The sequence below is a fragment of the Symphalangus syndactylus genome, chromosome 22 (genome assembly GCF_028878055.3).
Source record: "Symphalangus syndactylus isolate Jambi chromosome 22, NHGRI_mSymSyn1-v2.1_pri, whole genome shotgun sequence".
In the NCBI taxonomy this organism is placed as follows: Eukaryota; Metazoa; Chordata; class Mammalia; order Primates; family Hylobatidae; genus Symphalangus; species Symphalangus syndactylus.
This window is the reverse complement of record NC_072444.2, coordinates 27,266,019-27,292,933: the sequence shown is the minus strand read 5'-3', so window position 1 is coordinate 27,292,933 and position 26,915 is coordinate 27,266,019. Positions and strand designations below refer to the sequence as shown.

Genomic DNA, 26,915 nt, shown 5'->3' with positions numbered 1-26,915 from the left:
GCTTAAGGAGCTGCAAAACAGCACTGGGCGCATAGGCTGGGTTTAACTAGACAGGATTAGCGAGGGGGAAAAAAACTAATTACAAGCAGTTGCGTACTCCGGAGACGCTCCCCTTAGCAGAAGCTCGGTAGACTGTCTACAGCCAGACCTCCTGGCCTGGCGGCGGGCGCGGGAGGCAGAGGGCGGGGCTTTCCAACCGGGCTCCGTGCCCCGCCCTCCCCGCGCCGCCTTCCACCTCCGGCCGCGCGGGGGCGCTCCCGGGCCGGCGCTGTTGCTTCCGCCGCCGCCCCGCCCACCTGGGCTCACCCCGCGTCCCGATTGGCTGCGAGACGGGAGCGCGCCGAGTCAGGGGGCGGGCCCGCGCCCGCTACAAAGCGACGAAGGTCACGGCGCGAGGAGGCGCGCGCCGCCGCCCCGCGTCCCGCCTGCGGCCCGCGCCCCCGGCGTCGCCGCCTCCTGCCCGCCTACCCGCCTGCCCGCCTACCCGCCTGCCCGCCTGCCCGCCTGCCGGCCTGCTGTCCTTCCACGCGGAGAGCCATGGAGGGAGTGAGCGCGCTGCTGGCCCGCTGCCCCACGGCCGGCCTGGCCGGCGGCCTGGGGGTCACGGCGTGCGCCGCGGCCGGCGTGCTGCTCTACCGGATCGCGCGGAGGTGAGTGCACGGCTCGGCCCCACGCGGCCCTCTGCGCCGCCCGCCAGGCCCGCCCCCCGCCGCCCCGGCCCGCTGCCCCCCTCTGCCGGGACCCGGCCTGCCCGCGGGCGCGCGGAGACCCCCAGCGCGCGCCGCCGCCCCCCGAGACCCCTGGCGCGCGCCGCCGCCCCCCGAGACCGGGTTGGGACTGCAGTCGGGAAGCGGCTGCGGAGTCGAGGGGGCGGCGGGGACTCCGGGAACGTGGAGTGCGGGCGAGAGCGCCGCGCGGGGGCCACAAACTTCCTCTGGGAGCCGCGCGGGGCTGGAGTCGGTGCGCGCGGGCCGCCCCTGCCCTCAGCCCCGTGCTGGGCCCCGGTGCACGGCGATACTGGCGATCGCGGCTGGCGCTTGCCGCTCGGCGTGTGACGTCCCGGGTGTTTTCCTACACGCCTCACATCCGCGCGTTTCAGAGCCACAGCCCTTGCTTACACTAGAGCAGATGATGGACGGGGAGGTTGAATAAGTTGCTGTTAATGAGAAGAATCATGGTTTGATCTCATGCAGCCTGCAGGGCAGATCCCTAGGCTGGGCTGCCTCCCAGAGGTGGGCAAGGCCTGAGATGCCTCAAAACAGTTCAAGACGGGCCGGGGCCACCCTCATCCCTGCCCCGCTCACGGGCCATGCGGGCCCCCGGGTTCAGATCTGGCCTTTTTCATCGGCCTCTATCGCCAGGCATAAAAGCTTAGTGTCCTCTTGCTTCATCAGAGCCTCGCAGGGAGCTTACTGTTTTTCCACTTGATCCACCTTTCCAGAGGGCAGGGGGGAAATTGGGGTTGTGAGAACATCCTAGAAAGAGTGGATGGGTTTGCAGCTTCGGCAAGGGATGCAGTGAGCTCACACCCTTAGGTAAAAGGGGAGAAGGGACTTGCCTACTCAGCAGCAAGTGGCAGAGCTGGAGTTTGAACCCTGACCGTCTGGCTGGTCTGTTTGTTCTTCCTTAACCGGTACCGGTGCTGCTTCTCTCCTCCAGGGGGAAAACAGGGAAAAAGAAGTACAGGTGGTTGAGTCACAGAGGCTTCCCAGAGGAGGAAGGCATGGGGGGGACATCCGCTGTGTCTGGAGGATGGGCCAGATGTGACTGAGGAGGGTAGCTGGGGATTGAGTGACCCCAGCCCAGGAGTCCCTGACAACCCAAGTCTCTCCATGTCAGTTTCTGCTGGATTTCTGGAAGCTGAGCATCTGCAGGACCAGCTTGTCCAAGCCGGTGGTTTTATACCCAGGGGACCGAGGTCCAGAGACCTCAGGTGATTTGCTCAGATTCCCAGAGCATGTTGCCAGCTGAGCTGGTCCAGCACCCAGTGTTCTTCCTGAACAAAGCCGCCTCTCAGCTAACCCAGGATGGGGGGTGTTGCCCCAAGGATCAGAGCCTGGGCGAGGGGGTAGTCTCCCAGCCACACAGCATCTCTGTTGTGTTTATTGAGGCTGGACTTGGACTGGGTGGCTCACTGTGCCACACACTGCGGCTGTCCTCAGGGGTCCTGTCTCCCCTTCCTGCCCTGCTGGCCACAGCTCTCTATCTCCTGGAAACAAGAGTCTGGGGCCTTGGAGAGGTATTGGGCTAGCTAGTGCCAGGGGAACTAGGAGGGTGCCTGGAAGTCCTTTCATGCCCCTGACGACACCAGCGGGTCATGGTGTGCCATTGAGATCCTTGCTGATTGGGCTGAGAAGGGCCAGCCTTTCCCAGGATGCTTTAAGATGTCCTCATAGAGCACTGGGTTTCACCTGGAGGTCATAAATTGGCCACTGTCACGATTCAGAAGCCAGACCAACCTAGCAAGAGGTTGAGCCCTCCTCCGAGGAGGAGAGTGCTGTGACAGCGAGGAACCAAGCATTGACTCTGGCTGCAGCGTGGGTTTTGAATGACCCTCGGGAGGGCATGTAAGGAGAGCTGTTTTTGGAAGGCGACTTGGCTGGGTGGGTGTTTGCAGGTTCAGCACAGAGGTGGACAGAGAGGAAGATGTAGAGGGAGCGGGCAGGTCAGCCCCACCTTGCGCTTTAGGACTGGCTGAAGCGCCTGGGAAGGAGGTTGCTTCTCTGAAGGACTGAGTCCTCCCACAGCCTCAGTCAGGGCCCGCCCTGGCTTCCCCACGCATGGAGTCCTCTCGCTTCCGTGATTGTTACTGATGGGAGCAGCTGATGGCTGTAGGCACAGAACACTGTCTCCTCGTGAAACTGCCAGGACGGGCCCTACTGTTCTCCCATTTTACAGATGAGGAAACCAAAGCTTGGGGAGGTTGGGCTGCCTGCCCCACATCACCCGGCTGTTAAATGGCAGGGCCCTGCCTCGCACCAGAACTTCAGCTATCAGCCCAGCTTCAACCTCTGGGTGCTCACGGAGCCCCTTGGCTGCTTCTCTGCACCCATGGGAAGCCACCACGGTCAGCACAGTTGGGGGGCAGATGCCCCAGTTTCACTTCCCTGTGTCCAGGCTGTCGTGAAGGCTGTGGCTTCCTAGGCCTCCCTGTCCCCTGGACGCTGCTGCTCGGGTGCCTGTCCTCAGCCCTCTTCAAACGATGCCCAGGATCGGTGCTCTGCCAGCACACCCTGCACACACCACCGTCCCGCCTCCGGGGCTTTGTTGGTGTTTACTGGGATTGTCTCTGTTCTAGTGTTTGGGGACAAAGAGGATGCAGCCTTCCAGAGGATATGCAGCAGAGCCTCATTCTGGAAGTCAGAGTCCCCTGTAACGGCCCTTCCCGTTTCCAGGCTCACCCCTCCCACTCACTCTCCTGCTGCTGCACGCTCTCCCTGAGCAACCGCCGCACCCCGGGCACACATTGGGTGGTCCCCTCCCTCTGCCGTCTGCCCTGCTGGTGAGCACAGCTGTGCTTCAGGGCAACCGCAGATGCCCCGCTTATTGGCCTCTGTCCTGTGGCATCTGTCACCAGCTGCCCTGGGAGGTCGTCATTCTTGTCTTGCTCATGTTTGCATCTCTGCCAGCCTAGTGTGGTGCTTGCTTAACTGATGGGATGTTCCGCTCGCACCAGGCTGGAGTCTAACCCTAGAATGGTGGATTGGGGCGTTTTCCATCCTGATGTTGGAGTTGCTGCTGTGGATTCAAGTATGTTTTGCTTGGAGACGGGCTGGAGGCCCTGGCAGCCCTAAGTTCTGAGTTGCATATTGATGCTGCTGTCGCTGAAGCCGAGGAGGCCTCTTCTCTGGTCATTCTGGTTGAATGAGACACGATGTTGCCCACTTAAGCAGGAAGTGCAGGCAAGGAGCTGCTTGGGAGGCTGGCCTCTGGCTCCCTGGCCCCTGAGGGAACCTGACTCTTACAGTCTTTCCAACCCCCCACTGGGGCCAGCACATAGTGTCCCAGGTCCCGAGCAATGTGCTAGGCCCCTGTCTGAGGAGGTGATGATTTCCCAGGGCTGGGCAGAGACTGGGAGATGGCCAGCCTGCTACAACCACTGAGCTCCCCAGGGCAGGGACCAAGCCCCATCCAGTGCCCCCTCTAGCAGGTGCCCCCTACCTGGTCCTTTCCTAGGCTGAGGACCCAGTGCTGGGCTCGCACCTAGAACAGAGCCCCTCCCACCTGCAGGGAATAGTGAGGCATCCTGCAGGAGCTTTGTTTTAATACATGTCCGTGCTCAGGGCTCTGGAGTGGTGTCATCATTAAGGACACGTGCCCGTCTTGTTTTCCCTCAGTGTGTATGTTGAGCTTGTGGATGGGGCAGGTACAGAGCGTGCAGCTGCCCTAGCTTTTTCTTAGGGACCCATCTCCCTCCGGGCTTCCTCAGGCTTCCCAGGGGCTCAGCATCGAGCTAGCAGGAGCTGGGAGAGTGGCCTCCAGGCCCTCGTGTCCACCCATCCAATGGGACCCATAGGGCCAGCTGCTGTCCCCCCAGAGCTGGGACCATTGTGGGCAGGGGACAGCCCCTCCAGGCCCGAGCTCCTCTCTTGCTTGTGTTGCAGGGACATTCTGTCATGTTACCTCAAACCTTGTCCACCAACTGTTGTTTGTCCCAGAGTCAAGTTAAGGACGGAGGTTGTTGGCTTGCAGAAGAGAAGTGGGCTGAGGGGTTTATCAGGGAAACTTGGGGGCTTCTCCCAGAGCAAAAGCAGAGGCAAGCATAGGCCAGGGGCCAGGAATGCCCCCACCTGCGTGGGGACCTTGTCCGAGCTGTGGACAGTGTTTCACATGCGGTCATGTGTCTGACGCCGCCGCGCTGGCGCCTGGGGGACCTGCAATTCATGCCTAGCTCCCCATCGACCCCTGACCTACCTGCCTCTTGGGACCTTTCAGGGCTCGCCCCCAAAGGCACTGTGCGACAGGACCCCCTGGCAGGTAGGACCCGTCTGGCCAAAGTGGGTGGCAGCTGCTCTGGCCATGAGAGAGCCCACCCCCAACTCTAGCAGGGATTACCCAGGGCTGAGAGTGACAGGAGTTAGAGCTGCTGGCCCCAGGGACAAGGGCTAATCCCTTGCCTCCCCCTCCCCTTCCAGGCCGCCTCATTCTAGATCAGCGGAGCCATCTCCCTAGCAACAGAGCTGGAGATTCAGAATGGAAACATGACTTCCTGGGGTGGGCGGGGCTTCAGGCAGGCGCCCTGGACAGAAGCCACAGCCCCTGCTCAGCTGTCATTGGTGCCCCAGGCAGGCTCAAGGGTTGACCTTCCTTTTCAAACAGGGTAAGAGAGCTGAGGGGCCCTCCATGGGGATAGGAAGCCTGTCACCCAAAGGCAGTTGGGTGCAGAGCCTTGTCCGGCACAGGGCTCTGGGGGAGGGGGTCACACAAGCAGGTTATCACCCATCAGGATACGCCCCTGTGCACAGTTACAAAGAAGCCTGTAAAACAGGTAGTAATTAGCACAGAGAAGTCCACGTGCTTAGTTGCCCAGGAGTGCTAGATGCAGGCATCGCAGCAGAGCAGGTCTCCACATGCCCCAGAGCGAGTCTCCTTCCCTGGCTGTTTGTGTAGTCGGCGCCCGGTGGCGCTGTCCTAATGCCAAGCACTGAGCGCCTCCTTGCATTCTCCTGTAGGATCCTCACAGTGGCCTCTCCTGGGGCAGGGACGCTCAGCAGCTCCCTTTGACAGGTGAGGGATGAGACTGCGGCCCTAGAAGGCAGAGCTGCTCTCCAAGGCCGTGCCTGTTGCCGTGCTGCCTGCCCAGCTGGCTGGCTCTGTTTCGTCCCTGGTCCGCAGGCCTTGCCCACTGTCTCCATGCTGTTGACAAGATGCAGCGGTCCTTGTCCTCTGTGAGGGCTTGGGCCTGTGCTGGGGCAAAGGGTGTGGGGTGAGAAGGATGTGGGCCGAGGCTGCTAGGGGAGATCCCAGCTGCTCTTGTGGGCCCTGGGCCTTCCCCACAGGGCCTGGTCCCATCTCCCCTTCTCTCCCAAGCCTCCCCACCCTCCATGTAACTTGGCTTTTTTGCATACATACTCTAGGCCAGGCACTGTTAAGTGCGTCCCATGAGCAGTCCCTTGTGAGGGAGGTGCTTTTGTCCCCAGCTGACAGGTGATCACAGATCTCCCTTCATATGCCCCTGGCCAGGAGAAGGGGGTGGAGGGAGGGCCGGGCAGCAGCAGTGGTGTCAGAAGCGGGAGCCCTGCTTCCCAGGGCCCAGCCTCCCGCTCAGGCCCCTGGCCAGCCCGATGGGTTAGCGACAGAGCTGGCCCTTTGCAGAGCACAGCACCTTTCTGTCTTGTGTCACTGCGTCCTTGCAGCATTCAGAAGCCGGGGGTGCTGTGGTTGCCCCCACTTCACAGATGTGGACACTGAGGCTGAGAGTACAGGAACTTCCCGGGGCTCAGTCCTCCTTTCTCTGAGCAGCGCCTCAGGATGAAAGGCCAGAGGGCCGTGCTCTCTGGTCCTGTGGACGGGGGGCCGTCTGTGCAGGGAGTGGCTACCCACTCTGGCAGGGGCCCAAGCGGTGTCCTCGAGCTGGAGGTGGCCCCGGGGGAGAGGTGGAGAGTCGGAGCAGCAAAGCCGGGGTCCCAGGGCTCCCACAGCTGCTGCCTGTCACCCACATTGTTTCTGGATTTCTAGAACTGGGGGGGTTTTTTGGGCAGTGGCGATCTCTCTGCCCACCCCTCCCCAGTTTCCGTGTCCCACAGCCAATGAGGTGGGTAGAGGGGGGCCCAGAGCATAGATCCCCCAGTGTCTGGGCTGGGATTATCCCGAGGCCCCACCTGTCACCACACATGTAGCCAGCGAGGGCCACTGTCCCCTCCACCAGAGAGGGTTGGCCCCAGGCTGGGCAGCTGTCACTTGCTCCCTCCCCTCAGCCTCCTTGGCTCTCACATCCTGGGACTCTCTCTCTCTGGAGCACAGGAGGCCCCTTTCAATCTGGAAGCTCCCTGGGGCGCACCCTTTCTGCAGCCCAGGATCAAGGACCTCGTGGGGGAGGGGTGGTCCTAGAACCTGGTCCCAGTCAGCCCTGTGGTTTGGCCAGCCCTGGCCCCTGTTGTGCTCCATATGTGAGCCCCAGGCCACCAGGAGCTGGTTGCCCTGGGTCCTCATGCGTCCACACTGGAGCCTAGGGATCTGGTGAGGCTCCAGCTGGCCTCCTCCCCTTGAAGACTGAGAAGCCCAGGTTGGCCGTGGCCTCCCTGTCTGGTCCTCCTGGGTAGACGCAGCCGCACCCAGTCTGCGTTCCTCTCCTTCAGAGCCCTTGTTCCTCCTGCTGTTCTGGGGCCAGCATCTCCAGCTTTTCCTCCCCAGATCCCAGATCCCACTCCCAGCACCCTTTCCCTGGTGGCCCTGGGGCAGGGCATGGAGGTCCCTCTCCAGCAGGGGCTGGGGTCTTCCAGGCCAACCCGCTCTTTCCTTGGTCCACAGGATGAAGCCAACGCACACGATGGTCAACTGCTGGTTCTGCAACCAAGATACGCTGGTGCCCTATGGGAACCGCAACTGCTGGGACTGTCCTCACTGCGAGCAGTACAACGGCTTCCAGGAGGTGTGGGTCGCAGGCAGGCGGACGGGTGGGCACGCGGGGGTGGGGATCTTGAGATTTGCACCTTGAGACCACCCTGTGTCCCTGCCTTGCCCCGGGGCTAGTGGGCCCCACACCCTCATACCCTGTCCTCTCCAGGCCCTGAGCATGGTGTTTCGTGTACATTGTCTCACTCGATTCTCACCACTGCCCTGGCACTGTCCCCTCACTTGAGGAGGAACCCAGCACAGGGAGCCATGGCAGTTTGTCCAAGGCTGTACCACTAAAAGTGGCAGATTTGGGGTTCACACCCAGGTCTTTCTGGCTCTGCATCTCATTCTCTGTACTATATCAGGGCTAGCAAACCTTTTCTGCAAAGGGCCAGATAGTATTTTAAGCTTTGGAAGCCATTTGGTCTCTGTCACAACTGCTAACCCTGCCGAGCCACCGTAGATAATACAAGAGTGAATTAGTCTGGCTGTGTTCTAATAAAACTTGATTGCAGAAACAGGCAGCTCATCCATGGGTCATAGCGTGCTGTCCCCTGGACTAGACCAGGGTTTGCAGACTGAGTTTGAAGAGAGTAGGGCTCTGAGGACAGATGCTGGCTAGAGGTGTGTGGGTGGGCAGCAGGCCGCAGGCCCTGCTGTGTGCTCAGACTAGGTGGCTTCACTCGGCATGTGGGCCTTTGGGTTCCATGGAGATGTCTTGAGAAGAAAAGCAGCTGCTGTTTTGTGCAGAAGAAAAAAAAGAACGGAGATGTTTGAGATCTACCGTCACTTGCCTGGAGCGGGGCGGGCCCCCAGGGACATCACCAAGCCTGAGCCAGCTGGGAAGGCCTGCCTACCTCGAGTCCCACCTCTCTCCCGCAGAACGGCGACTACAACAAGCCGATCCCCGCCCAGTACTTAGAGCACCTGAACCACGTAGTGAGCAGCGCGCCCAGCCTGCGCGACCCTTCGCAGCCACAGCAGTGGGTGAGCAGCCAAGTCCTGCTGTGCAAGAGGTGCAACCACCACCAGACCACCAAGATCAAGCAGCTGGCCGCCTTCGCTCCCCGCGAGGAGGTGAGGCTGGGTTGGGAGGGCAGGGGTCCTGGCTGGGGCTGGGGATGCTTAGAGCAGCTGGGGGACAGGCACGTGCAGGGTGCTGGCTCTGGTCCTCTGGCCCCTGCTCTGCTAGACAGCAGCTTTTCTGTTCTGAGTGCCCAAAGGGGCCCCCTCATCCTGGCCACTGCCAGCACATTCCAGGATGTGTTAGTTCTTCCGACCCCGTTAGAGCTGAGCTGCTTCTCTCCGTGTCTTATAATCACTGCTATCTGGGTTCCAAGCCTAGGAACACCGTGGAAACCTCGGCACCTGCCAGTCCAGAGGAATTTGTCCCTGGGCAGAGGGAGGAAGGGACCTTGAGTTCCAGGTGGGGCCCCGTTGGACCCACTCTGTCCTGTTTCTCTGAATCAGCCTTGCCTGCTGATGGCCCCAGCAGTCTGCTGTGGGGTTGGTAGAGGATGCCAGTGGCTTCTGGGAGGAGGAGGAAGCAAGACATTGCTGAGAGGCTTGGCATTAGGAGCTGGGCTGAGCTGGGAGCCTCGCCTCGCCTGTACCCTCCATGGAGTCCAAGAGTCTTGCTTACTGGCTGCTCCTTCCTGCCCTCGGCCAGCCCAGGGGGTCCTGTCACCTCAAGAGGCAGGTCCGAGCTGGGGCGCAGAGACACTGGCTTTCCTGGGGTCCAGCCTGGGAGGGAGGGAGAACAGAGGTGAACTCAGGCCAAGGCAGGGATGGGGAACCTGCAGGAAGAGGAAGGCAGGGGTGACTTGGCAGCCAGGCAGCTTTTTGGCATGCTTGGTCCCAGCAAGGGATCACACTCTTGACCCTCCCGGCCCTGCAGGCCGAAACGTTTGCTTCCTCAGAAACAGGGAGGGAGAGTTGCAGTGCTGCACGTCTAAGGGCTGGGAGGGAGGGGACTTGTTTTCTGGGCTATTTCAGAAGCTGAAAGAAACCTTCACCTGCCACAAAGAGAAAGAGACAGGCCTGGCCAGGGGCTCTAGTGTTCAAGCGGAAGGGCAGGCACCACAGTCTGGGTTGTCCATCTGCCCCACTCCAGGCAGTGTCAGCCCGCAGCCACCTTCCCCCATGTTCACCCACCTTCTTGGAGCTCTGCGTCTGGGGAGCAGACCCTGAGCTCTTGGCCTGCGGGTGTGTCCCTGGAGCAACAGAACCTTGTTAGTGTCCCCATCACTGGTGGGCCCTGCCCTGGATTGGCTCTAACTCCCGGTAGCTCACATGGCTGTACACAGTGGGCATTTGTCCTGTTGGGCAGAGGGGAAGCAGGTTCAGCGTGGGGTTGACTTGTCCCCGGTCATCCCCTAGTAAGTGGCAGGTCAGGATCTGATTCCACGTCTGACCTGTAAGATGGAGGCAGCTCAGCCACCCCTGCAGACGCTGAGCCTGTTCCCCCCACCCCACAGGGCAGGTATGATGAGGAGGTCGAGGTGTACCGGCATCACCTGGAGCAGATGTACAAGCTGTGCCGGCCGTGCCAAGCAGCTGTGGAGTACTACATCAAGCACCAGAACCGCCAGCTGCGCGCCCTGCTGCTCAGCCACCAGTTCAAGCGCCGGGAGGCCGACCAGATCCACGCACAGGTGAGAGGCTGCGTCCACAGGACGGGGGTGGAGGCGTTGAGTTTGTTCAGGAAACCCTCCCAGGAGGCTGGGCCCCACTGACCAGAAGGTAGCTCTTCAGAGCTGAGCCCCTTTATTTTTATTTTATTTTATTTTATTTTATTTTTGAGATAAAGTTTTGCTGGGATTACAGGCATGCGCCACCACGCCTGGTTAATTTTGTATTTTTAGTAGAAACGGGGTTTCTCTGTGTTGGTCAGGCTGGTCTCGAGCTCCCAATCTCTGGTGATCCGCCTGCCTTGGCCTCCCAAAGTGCTGGGATTACAGGTGTGAGCCACTGCACCTGTCCTTTTTTTTTTTTAAACAGAGTCTTGCTCTGTCACCCAGGCTGGAGTGCAGTGGCACGATCTCGGCTCACTATCACCTTGCCTCCCCGGTTCAAGCGATTCTCTCGTCTCAGCCTCCCGAGTAGCTGGGATTACAGGCACCCGCCATCATGCCCGGCTAATTTTTATATTTTTGTAGAGATGGGGTTTCACTATGTTGGCCAGACTTGTCTTGAACTCCTGACCTCAGGTGATCCTCCCACCTCGGCCTCCCAAAGTGTTGGGATTACAGGCGTGAGCCACCACGCCCAGCCTTTTATTTATTTTTAAATTTTATTTTTTGAGACAGAGTTTCGCACTGTCCCCCAGGCTGGAGTGAAGTGGCGCGATCTCAGCTCACTACAACCTCCTCCTCTCTGGTTCAAGCAATTCTCCTGCCTCAGCCTCCTGAGTAGCTGGGATTACAGGCACGCGTCACCACAGCTGACTAATATTTATATTTTAGTAGAGACGAGATTTCACCCTGTTGCTCAGGCTGGTCTTAAACTCTTGAACTCCTGACATCAAATGATCCACCCGCCTTGGCCTCCCAAAGTGCTGGGAGTACAGGCGTGAGCCACCACACCCAGCCTCCAAATAACTTTCCATCATTTTGTCAAGTACTCACCAAAAATTCCTATTGTGAGTTTTTTTGTTTGTTTGTTTTTGTTTTTGAGACGGAGTCTCGCTCTGTCGCCCAGACTGAAGTGCAGTGGCGCGATCTCAGCTCACTGCAAGCTCCACCTCCCGGGTTCACACCATTCTCCTGCCTCAGCCTCCCGAGTAGCTGGGACTACAGGCACCTGGCTAATTTTTTGTATTTTTAGTAGAGACGGGTTTTCACCATGGTCTCAATCTCCTGACCTCATGATCCGCCCACCTCGGCCTCCCAAAATGCTGACATTACAGGCGTGAGCCACTGTGCCAGGCCCCTATTGTGATTTTAATTGGAACTGACATAAATGGACAGATAACTGTGTCAAAAATTAACCTTAAAAGTACAGTAGTAAGTTATTCAGACCAGGAACAAGGCAGTCAGAATGAGAACCAAAGGCCCCAGGAGAGGGTCCACCTGGTGCCTTGCTGTGCAGACATGTGGCAGGGCAGAGGTGTCATGGCTGTGTCCCAGCGCAGACTGGAAACCACATATCAATCAGACCCAGGTCACATCTAGAGACACAAGGGGTGGATAGGAGTTTCTTTGTAGGGGTAGATTTTACTATTTAACCTCTTTGCTACCATATCAGATTTTTTAAACAACTAGAATGTTCTATCAACTGAGTACTATGATAAAAATTAGTTTTAGCCAGATGGTCTTGGGCTCAAACCCTGGAGCCACTGCATACCAGGTGTGGGCTTTCTACGTGGCCGTGTGCAAGTTTCTCAGCTTCCCTGAGCATGGTTTCCACAGCTGTAAGTGGGTCCAGGGCGGCCGGGTGCGGTGGCTCACGCTTGTAATCCCAGCACTTTGGGAGGCCGAGGCGGGCGGATCACGAGGTCAGGAGATCGAGACCACGGTGAAACCCCGTCTCTACTAAAAATACAAAAAAATTAGCTGGGCGTGGTGGCGGGCGCCTGTAGTCCCAGCTACTCGGAGAGGCTGAGGCAGGAGAATGGTGTGAACCCGAGAGGTGGAGCTTGCAGTGAGCCGAGACTGCGCCACTACACTCCAGCCTGGGCGACAGAGCGAGACTCTGTCTCAAAAAAAAAAAAAAAAAAAAAAAAAATGGGTCCAGGGCTTGGAGTGCACCACCAACGCTGCTAGGAGGGCGAATGCAAGTGCCAGGAAAGTGCTGAGAAACAGGAGGGCCACCCCAAAACCCATGCTCAGATACGCACATAACAAATGCATGGTGACACCAGTCACTCTGCCGGGCCCCTGGCTGATGACATGAAGGGGCCTGGGGAGCAGGGTAGGAGGTGGCCCCATGGGCATGTTGCTTCCCCAGAGTAAAGGGGCTCAACTTGGCTGGGCATGGTGGCTCGCACCTGTAATCCCAGCACTTTGGGAGGCCAAGGCTGGTGGATCACCTGTGGCCAGGAGTTCAAGACCAGCCTGGCCAACATGGTAAAACCCCATCTCTACAAAAAAAAAACAAAAATTAGCTGGGTGTGGTGGTGGGCGCCTGTAATCCCAGCTACTGTGGAGACTGGGGCAGGAGAATCGCTTGAACCCAGAAGGAAGAGGTTGCAGTGAGCCAAAATAAGGTCACTACAATATGGAAAGTCTTCTTTAAAAGGAGAAGGGTGGTAGAGCAGCACTCTCCCCACCCAGAAGTGAGGCAGGCCAGTGGAACTGAGTAGTGAGTTTTTGAACCAAGCCCAGGATGTGTGGGAACATGGGTCCGGCCAGAACCCCGCACAGAGTGGCACCGGTGATGGCTGGGGGTGGCTCTGTGGCCATCTCACTAACCTGCCTCTCTTCCTCCTTTGCAGAACTTCTCCTCCGCCGTTAAGTCCCCGGTCCAGGTCATCCTGCTCCGTGCCCTCGCCTTCCTGGCCTGCGCCTTCCTACTGACCACCGCACTGTATGGGGCCAGCGAACACTTCACCCCAGGCACCACTGTGCCCCTGGCCCTGCCACCTGGTGGCAATGGCTCAGCCACACCTGACAATGGCACTGCCCCTGGGGCCGAGGGCTGGCGGCAGCTGCTGGGCCTGCTCCCCGAGCACATGGCGGAGAAGCTGTGTGAGGCCTGGGCCTTTGGGCAGAGCCACCAGACGGGCGTCGTGGCACTGGGCTTGCTCACCTGCCTGCTGGCAATGCTGCTGGCTGGCCGCATCAGGTGTGCATGGGGCCAGGGCCAGGAGTTGGCGGGTGGGGGACTGTGTGCTGGATTACTGTCTAGGGTGGGGGCCGAGAGACCCCATTGGGTGCACAGCCCTAGGCTGAACTCCACCATGTCACTGGTACAAGGCTTGGTCCCGGGGGCTGGGAGTCGTAGGTGAGGTGAGGCTGCACAGCAGACGCCCTCTGAGCCAGCCCTGTGCACACCCACTGTAAGCTGGACTTGGTTGCCTCCTCTCTCCTCCTCGGGCTCTGTCAAGTCAGGATGACGATAACCACCTGCCTCCTGGGTTGTGGGGGCTCACATGGGAGGCTCTGGGGTTCCCTGAGTGGGAGCGTGTCCTGTGAGTGCTGTGTCCCCGTCGCCCCTGCTCCCCAACTCAGAGGAATATTCCTTAGCCCTGTTACAGGCTGGAACTTACAGGCTGAGGAGAAACACTGACCCACCTGCTCGGAGCCGGGTAGCGTGTGAGTGTGAGGGGATTCTGAGCCCGCGCTCTCTCCTGGCTCTGGACTCTGAGCAGGGCCAGGTATAGACAGAGGAGGCAGGAAGGAAGGCGTGGACCCAGGAGGTCTTGTCCTCCCCTGGAGTGACCCCGCTGCTTCCCTTTCAGGCTTCGGAGGATCGACGCCTTCTGCACCTGCCTGTGGGCCCTGCTGCTGGGGCTGCACCTGGCTGAGCAGCACCTGCAGGCCGCCTCGCCCAGCTGGCTAGACACGCTCAAGTTCAGCACCACATCTTTGTGCTGCCTGGTTGGCTTCACGGCAGCTGTGGCCACAAGGAAGGCGACAGGCCCACGGAGGTTCCGGCCCCGAAGGTCAGAGAAGCAGCCATGACTGCGGGGGGAGGACACGCGGATGCTCAGGCCCAGGCTTTGCCAGGTCTGAAGCGGGCCCCCTCTGTCCTGCCTCTTTTCACCTGCTCACGCCCTCCCATCCCCACCCTACAGCCCCGGGTCCTGGCCCAGTCCCTCCACTGCCTCGAAGAGTCAGTCTGCCCCACCTTTTCCTTTCCGGCACCACCAGCCATCCCCGAGTGCCCTGTAGCCACTCACAACTGCTGCCACCTCTCTGGCCAATGGCCCTTTCACTGGCCTAGTGACTGGAATGTGGGCAGCACCCACACAGGCTCTGGCCCGTGGCTTCCTGCTGGCAGCTCCAGGCACCCGCCTCTCACCACGCCATTTCCTGGCTCTGACACTGTTGGGTGAGGGTCCTGGTCCTGCTGTCTTCCCTTCTGAGCTCCTGCACAGGGGTAGTGACAGTCGCTGCAGGCTGGGCCCCTGGCATGCCCTGACGGTGCAGCAGAGTGAGGCTGGGGCAGCACAGAGCCCCAGCCTCACCCCTGAGGAGCACCTGTGGTCTGTCCCCTTGGTCCTGCTTGTGGCTGGACCAGCCCTGCAGGAGGTGATGGAGCCATGAAGGAGGCAGAGCTGCAGCTCTGTCTGCTGCTTGGCCTCCTGCTCCGAGACCTTCCCGAGTCCCCGGGAATGGAGATTGCAGTTCTTGGGCCCAGCCTGGCCTTCGCCATGAGTTTGGGGAGCGAGACCCCGCCTGAGACGGGCAGTAGGAGCCTGTGCTGACCTTGGGGAATCTGAGCTTTTCTAAGGGTAAGGGGCCCAGGGTATGCAGGTCTTCAGTGACATCAGGTCGTTGTCATCCTGTCCCTCCCTGACCTGTCACGAGCCTCCCCAGGTGCCTGCTTGCCATGGCCCAGCGCCACTCTGCCCTCCGACTCAGGTGAGGGGGCAGCCCACAGACCTGCTGCTCAGTAGCAGGGCCTGGCCAGGCCCCTGCTGTTCCCAGCCTCAGTTTACCATCTATGAAATGAGGTGGACCCCTCTCCAGAGCCCTTTGGTGCCAGCTCAGTGGGTGTGGGGATCACATGAGGTGGCTCATGAGGACACACTCTGGAAGTCGAGGGGCTGCCACGTGCAGAGGAAGTTCCCAGCCTGGGGGCTTTATCCAGGGGTCCCAGTCGAGAGTGGCCCGAAGCCGTCCCCCACCGGGCATGTTCCCTCTGGCTGCCCACTCCCTCGGGGCCCGCATGTCCTGCCACTCGCCACTCTGAGCACGAGTTCACCTTCCAGATGTGGCCAGGGTGTGCCAGCTCCTCTCTCCTGTGCGTTGGAACCCGGGGGAGGCAAGAGCAGATCACAGGTGCATGAGGGTTACACCTGCCACCTGGGTCTGCCGGGATGGGTTAGGGGGGTGGGTGCCAGGCCTCACTGCTGTGAATCTGCCACGCCTGGGGGTCCTAGAGGCTGCCCCACCCCAGTGATTGGGGATCCTAGAGGCTGCCCCACCCCAGTGATTGGGTAGCAGCTCACATCCCACCCAGCTTCACGAGTGAGGAGTCCAGGTGCGTTGGGAGACCCTCCAGGGCTTCTGTGGCCTCTGTGCCTGATTACCTGTGTGGCTTCAGACAAGGCCCCAGCGTTACTGGGCTCAGCTTGTTGTGTGTGGAGCGTGAGATGAGAAAACCCCTCTGAAAAGATGTGGTCGGGGCCACGCTTCCCACTGGTTCTGCAGTGAGGAGTGGGGGCGGGTGAGCCGAAGTGGCCCCCAGTGCTGTCTACCTGAGGGGGCAGGGGACCGCCTGCCTGTCCACTCACGCCACCCCCCCAGCCCACAAAGAGCCCATCTGAGAGAAGGACGTGGCGGAGCCAGGACGGGAAGGCGTCCTGTCGGCTGGCCATGCTGTTGCTTGCGTCTCGAATCTTCGGTTCTCGAGGAAGTGTTGACAGTGTGATGCTAATTTCTGCTTTTCTTGGCATTGGGTAGAAGCAGGACATCTGTGTGTATGTGTGTATTTAAATTAGATTATTTATAATAACCAGAGCCAGCCCTCGCGCTGGCCAGGATCCTCCTGCCGAGCTGATGTCGCTCCTGCCCTCTGCCGGGGTCCGGAACAACACCTCAGGAGGAAGCTCTCAGCAGAGTGAGGATTCCTGCCTTTTTTAGAGTTTTGTGTGACTTTTTAAATTATCCATGTGTCCCTTAAAGTTTCACTGCGTGGAGAAAATTCCAGCACCTTCAAGTGTTGTGGCAACAGCTGAGAGAGTGCAGGCACCACTGTGTTGTGGCTTGTTGACTGGGAATGTGTCACCCCTGCCAGGGAACTCTTCTCCTCGGAGGGGACTTGGGATGGCCATCAGACCTTCTAGGGTCCGGCTGGGGTCATCCTAGGTACGGGTGACCGTCCCTGAGACATAAGCGAGGTAGATTCAGCCATCCTCACCCTCAGACTTGAGGTCCCCACCCAGGCCAAGCAGGCCCCCTGTACCCCTTGCCTGGGAGCAAACCGCCAGGACGCAGCCTCCACGCCGCACCTGCCACACCCCACCCTGCCCAGGAAGGAACCCGTGACCTTTCTGTCTGTGACTGTTGCTGAGTCTCTGTCTCATGTCGTAGAATTGTGGATAATTGTCTAGTGACCCTCTCATCACTGTAACCGTCGCGCCTGGCCTAGATGTCGTGTTTTGGATGCTGTGTTTTCAATAAATGCCTCTGGGGCCCTGCTTTTACCCGCTGGCGTCAGGTGCCGCGTCTTTCTTTTTTCTTTCTTTCAGAAGGGCTCTGTGCCAGGGCTGGGGTGGGCGGCTGTGTTTGGGGTACAGACACGTCCACAGGAGTCAGGTTTGGGAGCCAGTGACAGTGACACCGGCTGGCTCGGGGCCCCGCTCGCCTCGCTCGCCTTTGCTGGGTCATGTTTTTTCCGTCTCAATAAACTGCTGCTTAAAACGTGGTCTCTCTCCTTCCACTCCTGACGTGGGCTGGGATTGGGTCGGAGAAGACCAGACATCTCCCCTTGGTGTCAGATGAGCGTATCCGCGCCGGCACTTCCCAGAGCCAAGCATCCAGTCCTGATCCTGGCCTCTTAGTCCCTCTCTGAGACGTGGTTTGAGGTCACAGGGCAGTCAGGGGGGTCTCTCACCAAAGGAAATGTCAGCAGCTTTGGAGTTCTCCAGGGCCCAACAGATTGGGCTCCTTTAGCTGGCAGAGGTTCGCTGGGGCCCCTGTACAGAGCCCAGCCCTGTGAGCGATTTACGAGGTCTTGCTTGTTGAGTGATGTTCCCACATATCACAGTGAGGGAGTCAAACTGCGAAGGAACTCCCCACAGCACCATCGTCAGTGGCACCAAACTGGGAACAACAGCACCTGTGCCAGGTGGCCAGGAGATTCAGCTTTTAAGCACTGAGGCAGCCCCGGGTGGTGTGAGCAGGAGCTGGGAAAAGTGGGGACGCACTGGCAAGACCCAGCCACTCCTGCTGGAGCCCACCCTTCGGGGCCAGGAGCTGCGCAGCCCATCTGACCTCCTCATACCCACAGCCCACTAGGACCCTTCTTTCATGCGTGCCCCAACGGTACTCGCAGGTCACTGGGGGACCTGGTCACCCTTGGCTGACTCTTGGCTATGTCTGTGCTGCCGGGCAGGGTGGGCACAGGAAGCCCAGGGCAGAGCCCTGCCCCACAAACTCCCTCCCATGGAGGGTCATGCCCCAAGGTCCCAGCAACACCTTCACTGCCCCTGCCTAAAGGTGCCCTCAGGGTCATTCCCTGAAGTCGCTGCGCTGTCCTGCCAAATGGAATCAGAATTCTAACATGACAACACAAAATCTCATCTTCTGTGTAGAGGTGGAGCCTTCCCTGGATTCTTGGGGGCAAGCAGCGGGCGCTGGGCCTCAGAATCACAGGTCAGTGGGCGGAACACGGATGTGTCCAGTCCGGCTGACCAGGCCCTTCCCCAGGGTCCCCAGCTCAGCTCCTGCCTTGATGCCCACATTCACCAAACATGGCCTCGCCTTTGGTTCCGAAGTCCAGGTGGCCTCCTGGCACCTTGGAAGGCATTAGAAAGGTTACATGATTCTCTGGGAAGTCAACAGCTGGCCCCACGCTTTCCTTATAAAACTTTTTTAGAGGGAAAGTAGCTGAGAGGTTGGTGGCGCGCGGCTTGGCTAGCGATCCCCGAGCATTCAGTCGTGCTGGGCACAGGTCCCTTAGCCAGCCCCTGGCTCCTGCAGGGCGTGGGCCAGCCTGCCCGCTCACCAGCACGTTGTCCACTGGGCTCATTTGTCCCTTGGCACCGAGGTAAGGCTGGACCCCCGGAGCTCCGTCCAGACGGTGGACTAATGTATTAACTGCCTCTGTCCCTCTCTTCCCTCTGTAATTGGGTGCCTTAATCAGAAGCATGGTTGTCGTTCTGGCGTGGGGCCATCGGGTCCTGTTGTGTGATTTGTACCATCTCAAGTTAAAGAGACACTGTCACCTTCCGTCTTTCGGGCAGCCTTGCGGTCGTGGATGGGTCTCTTCTAAGTTCGGTTTTGGCGTCCCGTGAGAGCCTCTTCCAGGGGATTCCAAGGCCTGGCTGCCCCCCCAGTTCTGCTCTACCAGGAACTTCAAAGGAGTTTCCAGAGTGCAAGGCCAGAGAGCAGGAGGCAGCCTCCTAAGGGCAGAGCTATGGGAGGACTTCCAGGAATCACACCTAGGAACAGAGGGTGCCCAGAGCCGTGCTGGGGCCTGACTTCCTGTGATCCAGGCCTGTCTGGGAGATGAGCCAGGGTGTCCCTGAGCCCGGCCGCTCTGTGGGAAGGCTCGGCACAGAACAAGAAGTGGCAAGGAGTCCAAGTCCATTAACCTTCATTGAGTGCCTGGCACGGGGCTGGGCATTTTTGCTTCAAGGCGAAAGGGTTGGCATGAGGTTGGCAAAGGCGACAGTGTCACTTTAATACCGAGACTCGTAGTGGAGATAGTTTGCTGTGAGCCGAGGGGGTAGGAGGGGGCATGCGGGGAGGGCCGGGTCTTGCTGGCACCTCCCAGCCACCCGCTCCTAATGGCGTGAATGTGGTCGGATTGCTTTTCTGCTTTAACTAACGCACGCCTCCTCTGGGACCTCAGCTGAGGCCCCCACCTTGCACTGTGGGAGAGGGGTGGGACCCACTGCAAGGCTGCCTCCAGGACCTCCCGCTGACCCTCTTCTTGTCCCGTGCCTGACGGGCCCTTGCAGGTTCTTCCCAGGAGACTCTGCCGGCCTTTTCCCCACCAGCCCCAGCTTGGCCATCCCTCACCCGAGTGTCGGAGGCTCTCCAGCGTCTCTGTTCATCCCCAGCCCGCCCAGCTTCCTGCCCCTCGCCAGCCAGCAGCTCTTCCGGTCTCCTCGACGGGCCTCACCCTCCTCATTGCCCGGCCGCCTCAGCCGGGCCCTCTCTCTGGGAACCATACCCTCTCTGACTCGAGCAGGTAAGGGGTGCCCAGGCATTGGCAGACAGTCAGGGCTGGGGGCAGCTGGGACAGAACTGTGGATGGGTACATAGTGTAGGGAAGGCCGGGAGTGGTTAGTGTTCCTGCTACAGAGACAGGCAGCACAGAGCTTTGAGCCTCAGTTTCCCCCCAAAGAAATGGGGCTAGCTAGGAATAGGTGCCTTTAATCCCAGCACTTTGGGAGGCCCAAGGTGGGAGGATGGCTTGAGGCTAGGAGTTCAAGACCAGCCTGGGCAACATAGGGAGACGCTGTCTCTACAAAAAAATTGTTTTAATTAACTGGGCATGGTGGCGTGCACCTATAGTCCCAGCTATTTAGGCTGAGGTGGGAGGATCGGTTGAACCCAGAAGTTGGAAGCTGCAGTGAGCTATGATTACACCACTGCATTCCACCATGGGCGACAGAGCAAGACCCTGTCTCAAAAAAAAATAAAAATAAAGTGCCCAGAATTGCCATATCATCTGGGAACCCCAGCACGGCCCCTTAGTCCCAGCTCTAGTGACATGACCTTGGGTAAATGTGTGCACCGTGCTGTGCCCTAATCTTTTCCTCTAAAATTGCCACATGCCCCTCAGCAAAGGGGGCCACTCTAGTTATTCTAGGGGAGGAGATGCTGATACCAGCCAAGGCCCCTCTCCTCTTGTGCGGTTAGAGGTTAGAGGGCAGGCCATTTTGCACACACTCCACGGTTTATATTAGGATGCTTTTGCTTTTCCCGTAAGCAGAGATACCCCCCTATTTTCAGGGCACTCCAGCCTGGTGGCACTTGAATGAAACTTGGGGTGGGAGGTGCCAGGAGCAGCCCTGTCCTGGGCCTGAGCACGCCGAGTAAACTGTGCGCACTGACCAAGGTGTCAGAGCTCAGGGACTTCTGTGTCAAGCCCCTTGGGAGGGGAGCATGGCAATCCCAGGGCCGGTTCAGGCCTCCAAGGCAGGGCCTTCCGCCCACAGAGAACAGGCAGTCTCCCTGTTGAGGCTCAAGGCAGGGACACAGTAGCGACCTGTCTGAGGTGGCAGCAGAGGTCTTGGGGCACAAGCTTGTCTTGGAGTGTCCGGTGACAGATGGGACCCCAGTCTCCATTGCCAGAAGGTGGGTCGGGGGGAGAAGCCCAGTCTCCATCACCAGAGGGTGGGTCGGGGGGAGAAGCCTGGTCTCCATTGCCAGAAGGTGGGTCGGGAGGAGAAGCCTGGTCTCCATCGCCAGAGGGTGGGTTGGAGGCAGGAGTTCCTGCAGGGCTTTGGCTTACGTATTCAGAGACCCGCTGGACCGGGCCCAGGCGCTGGGGCCAGAATCCAGCTTGCTGTCTCCCTGTCTGTCCTCAGTCCGCTTCTCTGCCTCACGCCTCATCCCTGTGTCCTGCAGCCCATGCCCAGCAGGAAGACGGCCTCTCCCAGCATCCATAGAATGGGCTCTAGAAGGACCCTGGTTGGCATGCTGGGTTCTTGTGACCACCCTTATCCAGCCTATCCCCTGGCCTCGGGAGGGGAGGGTTATCTGCATGCTGCGACAGACCCTTCAGAGTCCACAGGTGGCAACAGGACATGAGGCAGTCCCCGGGTCCCACATTCAGCTCTCAGCCAGCCACTTGGAATTGGGGCCCCTGCCCTTGGGGGTCGTGCGCCTGATTTAGGAAAAGGCAGCGTGGTTGGTGATCCCGTGGGTCGAAAGTGCAGGCAGTTGGGGTCTGCAATTAGTGGAGAAAGTAGGACTAGATGGCTGGAAAAGCAGGCCCTTGTGTGGGAAGAAGGGCATGGAACGAGGAGTGGACAATATGCCTGGTGCCGACTCTTCTCACCACCTGCTGTGAGCCTCAGTTTCTTTTTTTTTTTTTTTTTTTTTTTGTGAGACGGAGTCTCGCTCTGTCTCCCAGGCTGGAGTGCAGTGGTGCCATCTCAGCTCCCTGCAACCTCCGCCTCCCAGGTTCAAGTGATTCTCCTGCCTCAGCCTCCTGGGTAGCTGGGACTACAGGCACCTGCCACCACGCCCAGCTAATTTCTTGTATTTTCAGTAGAGACGGGGTTTCACCGTATTAGCCAGGATGGTCTCAGTCTCCTGACCTCGTGATCTGATCTGCCTATCTCAGCCTCCCAAAGTGCTGGGATTACAGGCGTGAGCCACCGCGCCCAGCCGGAGCGTCGGTTTCTTTATCTGCAAAAAGGGAACGTGCCCAGCACCCCTCAGACGGCAGTCCAGGGGATCCATGAGCACTTGTGTTTTCATGAAAGCACATTTGTAAAGAGCAAAGCCTGGATTGGGATTTCGGCAGAGCATTTATGGGGGCCTCTGCACGTCATCCACAGGCCTGACATGTCGCCCGCTTCTCTCTGTCTCCAGACTCGGGCTATCTGTTCAGCGGTAGCCGCCCACCATCTCAGGTGTCTCGATCTGGGGAGTTTCCTGTTTCAGGTGAGGAGGACAGAGAACTAAGGGGGGGACGGGGCAGCATGAGGCCCGGGCGTTCCAGAGCACGGTGGTTTGTGTGAGCTTTGGGGTCAGACAGATCCCAAGTGTGTGTTCACATCTCAGCCCTGGGCAAGTGACCTACACACCTGTGCCTCAGTTTCCTCTTGTGTGAAATGGGAATGACAGTCACTAGGATCAGATGGTACCATGCTGCTCTGCTGTCCTCAGCAGCAGTCACGGCTGGAGCTGGTGCACCAGGTGCCAGCTGGCAGCAAGGCCTCAGGTGAGCTGGCCTTGTACCTCCAGGGTTTGCTGCTATCTGGCCTTGCTGTCAGCTGATGGTGCCTGGGGCTTTGGATGGAAATCAAGGGCAGGAGGCCATGGCTGAGGCTCTGGGATCTCTCCCCTCCCTCAGGTGCCTGGTAGAGGGCAACCCTCTCCTCCTTCAGCTTTGCAGCAGGACTTCGCCCTGTCCCCAGTCTCTGCACCTTTCCTGTCTTCCTGGGTTAATAGAAGAAAGCCCCAAGAAATGAAATAGCGCGTCGTAGCATTGCCGTGACAGGAGCCCACATTCACATCATCTTCCTCCCCCTCTCCAGATTACTTCTCTCTGCTGTCGGGGAGCTGCCCCTCCTCCCCACTCCCTTCCCCAGCGCCTTCCGTGGCCGGCTCGGTGGCCTCCAGCTCCGGCTCTCTGCGCCACCGCAGGCCCCTCATCAGCCCTGCCCGGCTCAACCTGAAGGGACAGAAGCTGCTGCTATTCCCATCACCCGCTGGAGAGGCCCCCACCACGCCCAGCAGCTCCGATGAGCACTCGCCTCACAACGGCAGCCTCTTCACCATGGAGCCGCCCCAGGTTCCCCGGAAGCCGCCCCTGCAGGACATGAAGCACGCCCTGGGTACGGCCTTCTGACCGCCCCGAGGGGCCGTGGGAGGGCCTCTGCTGCCAAGAGGCCTGGCTGTGCGGCGGTGGGGGGGCTCATCCTTGCTCTGACCCAGTGTGCGCCTTCCCACCCTGGAGCTCTAGGTACCCCATTCCGGCTCTGGTGACTCGAACCCTCTGGGACATTGACCTCTAATGGCTGATTTCAGTTTCTCCTTTTGCAGTTGACCTTCAGGGTCCTCTGTTCCTTGAAACAGATCGAAAACACATCACACATTGCCAGGTGCGTGTGGCCACAGATAGTTTCACTCAAATGGTGCTGTACTGCAAAGCATTTAAAATTTTTAAAGTTAGCCCCCAACCTTTAAAACCTACAACTTTCAACTTTCACATGAATTTGTAGATTTCCTTTTTTTTTTTTTTTTTTTGAGATAGAGTCTCACTCTGTCGCCCAGACTGGAGTGCAGTGGCGTGATCTTGACTCACTGCAACCTCCTCCTCCAGGGTTCAAGAGATTCTCCTGCCTCAGCCTCCCGAGTAGCTGGGACTGCAGGTGTGCGCCACCATGCCTGGCTAATTTTTGTATTTTTAGTAGAGACGGGATTTCACCATGTTTCCCAGGCTGGTCTTGAACTCCTGATCTCAAGTGACCCACCCATCTTGGCTTCCGAAAGTGCTGGGATCACAGGCATGGGCCACTGTGCCCAGCCTCGAATGTTTAGATTTCCCATGTCTCTTAACGATGTCAGAGATCTGGTCACCTTGGGCCTGAATACTGGCAGACAGGTGGCAGGACAGTTGAGCAAGGACCTGGCCCCCCACTGTCCAGGGTGGATGAGTGGCTTGGGACAGGCTGGCTCACCACTTCTGACAACTGTCCTTAGAGTGGAAGTGCAGCTGCCCCATGTCTGTCCCTGGAGGGAGCCGTGAGCACCACTGAGATGCACACCCTTCTCTCTGCAGACCTGAGATCCAAGCTGGAAAGAGGCAGTGCCTGCAGCAACCGCTCCATCAAGAAAGAGGACGACTCTTCCCAGTCATCTACCTGTGTGGTGGACACCACCACCAGGGGCTGCTCGGAGGAGGCTGCCACCTGGAGAGGTCTGCACCCTGAGGTGCGGGAGGGGAGGGGGGTGGGCACGCATCCGAAGCCACCATCTCCCCCTGGTGGGTCCAGAGCGCAGACAGAAAGAATCTTCCAGGACATTGTGGTCCCTGAGTGGCCGACAAGTAACCCACCCGGCGCCTCTGAATCCAGGGTCAGGGACTCAGCAGACGGCACTCTCACTCTCGGGATTTGGGCCCAGATCTGCACTATTCCAGTAGCTTCTGGCCCCAGGCAGCTATTTAAATTAACTGAATTAAAATTAAATAAAGTTTGAAATGTAGTTCTTGCACTGCACTAGCCACATTTCAAGTGCTCAGTAGGCACCTATGGCCTGTGGCTGCCATTTAGGACACATACCGAAGGCTGCCATCCTGGCCAGAAGTGCCCAGAGAGCCTGGGCGCGCCGGGACCACGTCATGCTGGGGCTGCAGCCTGCACCAGGTACCGAGCTGCCTGGCTCAGATCCCAGGTTCTCTGCTCACTAACCCTGGGGCTCAGGGGCAAGAGACCAGATCTGTGGTCCACATCGTCACTCCCCGGGTGGGGAGGAGGAGGTGTGTGTTGAAGGAGATGAACAGATCAGCAAGCAGGGCTTTTCCTGGGCAGGTCATTTTGCCCTGACTCTCAAAGCCAGTGCTGCCCCAGGCTGGAGGGTGGCCCAGCAGCTTGGAGGCCTTGGTGAGAACGCAGGCTGTGCATGTGGCAGTTGGACCTGGGTTGACTGCTTATTCCTTTGGAGGCCTGGACGGGGTGCTCCTGTTCCCAGCCCCCATGACCTCATCTGTAAAGTGGCCATTGTGGTCACTGCCTCATCACCCAGGCCCCAGCTCATGACAGCCCAGCCCACAGCCTTCCTGGCGGCTCAGGGTTGGGAAAAGCTGTGCCTTCAGGGAGGCAGGGATGGGGGGTCTTTCCTGCTAGGGAAGCCATTGGCCAAGAGAAGAATTGGGGGTGAGCCTCACCAGTCTCGGGGAGTACCATGGGCAGAGCCTTGAGCTCCCCACAAACTGCATGCTCTAGGGGGCTGCTCAGCTGCACAGCGACCCCACCCACACACACATGTTCTGACCGGGTCTCTCTGCTTTGCAGGTCGTTTCGGCCCTTCCCTGGTCCGGGGCCTCCTGGCCGTGAGCTTGGCCGCCAACGCCCTCTTCACCTCGGCGTTTCTGTACCAGAGCCTGCGCTGACCCACCATTGGAGCCCCTCGGAGGGGAGCAACCCGGTGCCTGCTGCTTCACCACTGCCGGCCTCAGGACCCTCCCTGGAGGGGCTGCCACCTCTGCCCTCGTCTCCAGGGCCTTGACCTCACTGGACTGTGACTGTCCTCAGGACACCTGCCCCTCCTCACCTAACGGACTGCAGGGCTGAGCGTGTGTCTGAGGTCACACTCTCTGCCCGCCCACCTCCTTGGCTGACATCGGTTGTGTTTGGTGCTGACACTCTGATCCCGAAGCCAGGGAGCCCCAAGGGGCTGCATGACCCTGGGGTGCCCCACACAGTTCAGCCCTGCCTGGCAAGGAAGCCAGTACTACTGTAACTGCAGCAGGAGCTGCCCGGCCTGCCTTCCGGCCCCACGCCCACAGGCGTGGTCACATCTTTGTACTGTATTCCCCTGTCCCACCTGGGGTGACCTCAGAGCCCCACTAAGCTGAAGGCCCCCTGGGGGAGGGGGAAGCATGGTCCTTATCATCTGCCCTGTCTTGCCCCTTCCTGTGGAGTGGGCAGAAGGGCACCCGGGATCCTCAGAGCTCCCAGGTCTCAGCAGCCAAAGGCCCAGCTGGGCCTCCAGGACCAGCGCAAGCCCCTGCCCCACCCTCCCCTGCCAGATGCCCCCCGCTTTGTGACCTCTGTTGACCTTCTTGGAAGCAGCCCCATTACCCTGAGAATGCAGAGAGCCCTGGCCCACCTCGCCCTGTGTTTCCAGGCCTGCATGTCTGGTCCTTCAGCTGCGCATGGAACTGCAGGGCAGGCTGGCGGGGGGCCTTCGGATCTCAGATGAGACTGCACCCCTTCGCCCACCCTACTGGGCACCTGCCTCCCTTCAGCCCCTGAGAACCCCATCTTCCCCTGCTTCTCCTGCCCAATCCCTTGCTGGGGCTCCTTGCTGGCATTGAGGAGGGGCCTTCCCGATGCTGTGAGGCTATCAGAGCCCCTCCACTGTCCCACCCTGGGCCTCGGACATGGGCCTGGGGCAGTGTGTGTCTGCTGGTCATGTGCTGGTGCCAGTTGGTGAGGAATCAGCTGTCTCGGTGGATTCTGAGACTCACTGTGGGGCAGGAAGAAGGGTCTTCACTCTGCCATTCAGGGATAAAGTTTAATTTTATTTTTCTACACATTTTGCCAGGTCAGGCATTTTGCTAGTAAGCAGGATGCCCCCAACTCTCCCTGCCATGGAGGATTCATTTTTTTAAGCTTTGGGTGCTTTTTTAATACTTTTTTTTTAATGTGGGGAAGGAGCTTGCTCTGACGTCACCCTCCTCTCCCCTGACTCCTGTCCTGAGAGCTATGGATGCTCCCTCCTGCCCTGCCCACCCCTGAAACATGGGGAACGGGGGCCCCAGGACAGCGTCAGGACTTTTGAGTCCAGCTGCCAGCAATGGTTCCAACTCGGAGGCAGCGCCTTGTGGTCCCCATTTTTGTATAGCAGGCGTGTGTGTGTCGAGGTTTTTTATTTTTTGCTTAACCAAACTCCATTCCCAAATGCACATCGTCTCTGGCTCTGAGGGCACTCCCTCCTCTCAGCCAGGCAGCCTGGCATCTCCTGCCCAGACCTGCGGTCCCAGCATCCCCCAGAGCCAGGGGACAGGCCCGGCAGGAGGGGGTTTTATGTTTTGTTTCAAACAGAAAACACAACCTTATTTTTCTTTACAAAAGCAAAAAAGGAAACCAAAAAAGATACAGCCTTTGAATGATG

At 59.2% G+C, this 26,915-nt stretch overlaps 1 protein-coding gene across 5 annotated transcripts; it reads left to right on the top strand.

Annotated features, from left to right (window-relative positions):
- The first annotated feature begins 334 nt into the window (after positions 1-334).
- On the top strand, positions 335-26,915 carry TMEM201 (transmembrane protein 201). Of its 5 annotated transcripts, XM_063631969.1 has the most exons (12): positions 335-650; positions 7,471-7,591; positions 8,440-8,634; positions 10,035-10,211; positions 12,992-13,341; positions 13,958-14,161; positions 19,352-19,584; positions 21,942-22,013; positions 22,610-22,909; positions 23,118-23,176; positions 23,778-23,994; positions 25,091-26,915. In XM_063631969.1, the coding sequence occupies exons 1-12, from the start codon at positions 538-540 to the stop codon at positions 25,186-25,188; spliced, it is 2,139 nt and encodes a 712-aa protein (XP_063488039.1). In that variant the 5' UTR covers positions 335-537; the 3' UTR covers positions 25,189-26,915. The 5 variants fall into 5 exon arrangements, with proteins under 5 accessions (XP_063488039.1, XP_055117847.1, XP_063488040.1 ...); XM_055261872.2 differs by lacking the exon at positions 23,118-23,176 and having other exon boundaries at positions 23,857-23,994; XM_063631970.1 differs by lacking the exon at positions 25,091-26,915 and having other exon boundaries at positions 23,857-23,994.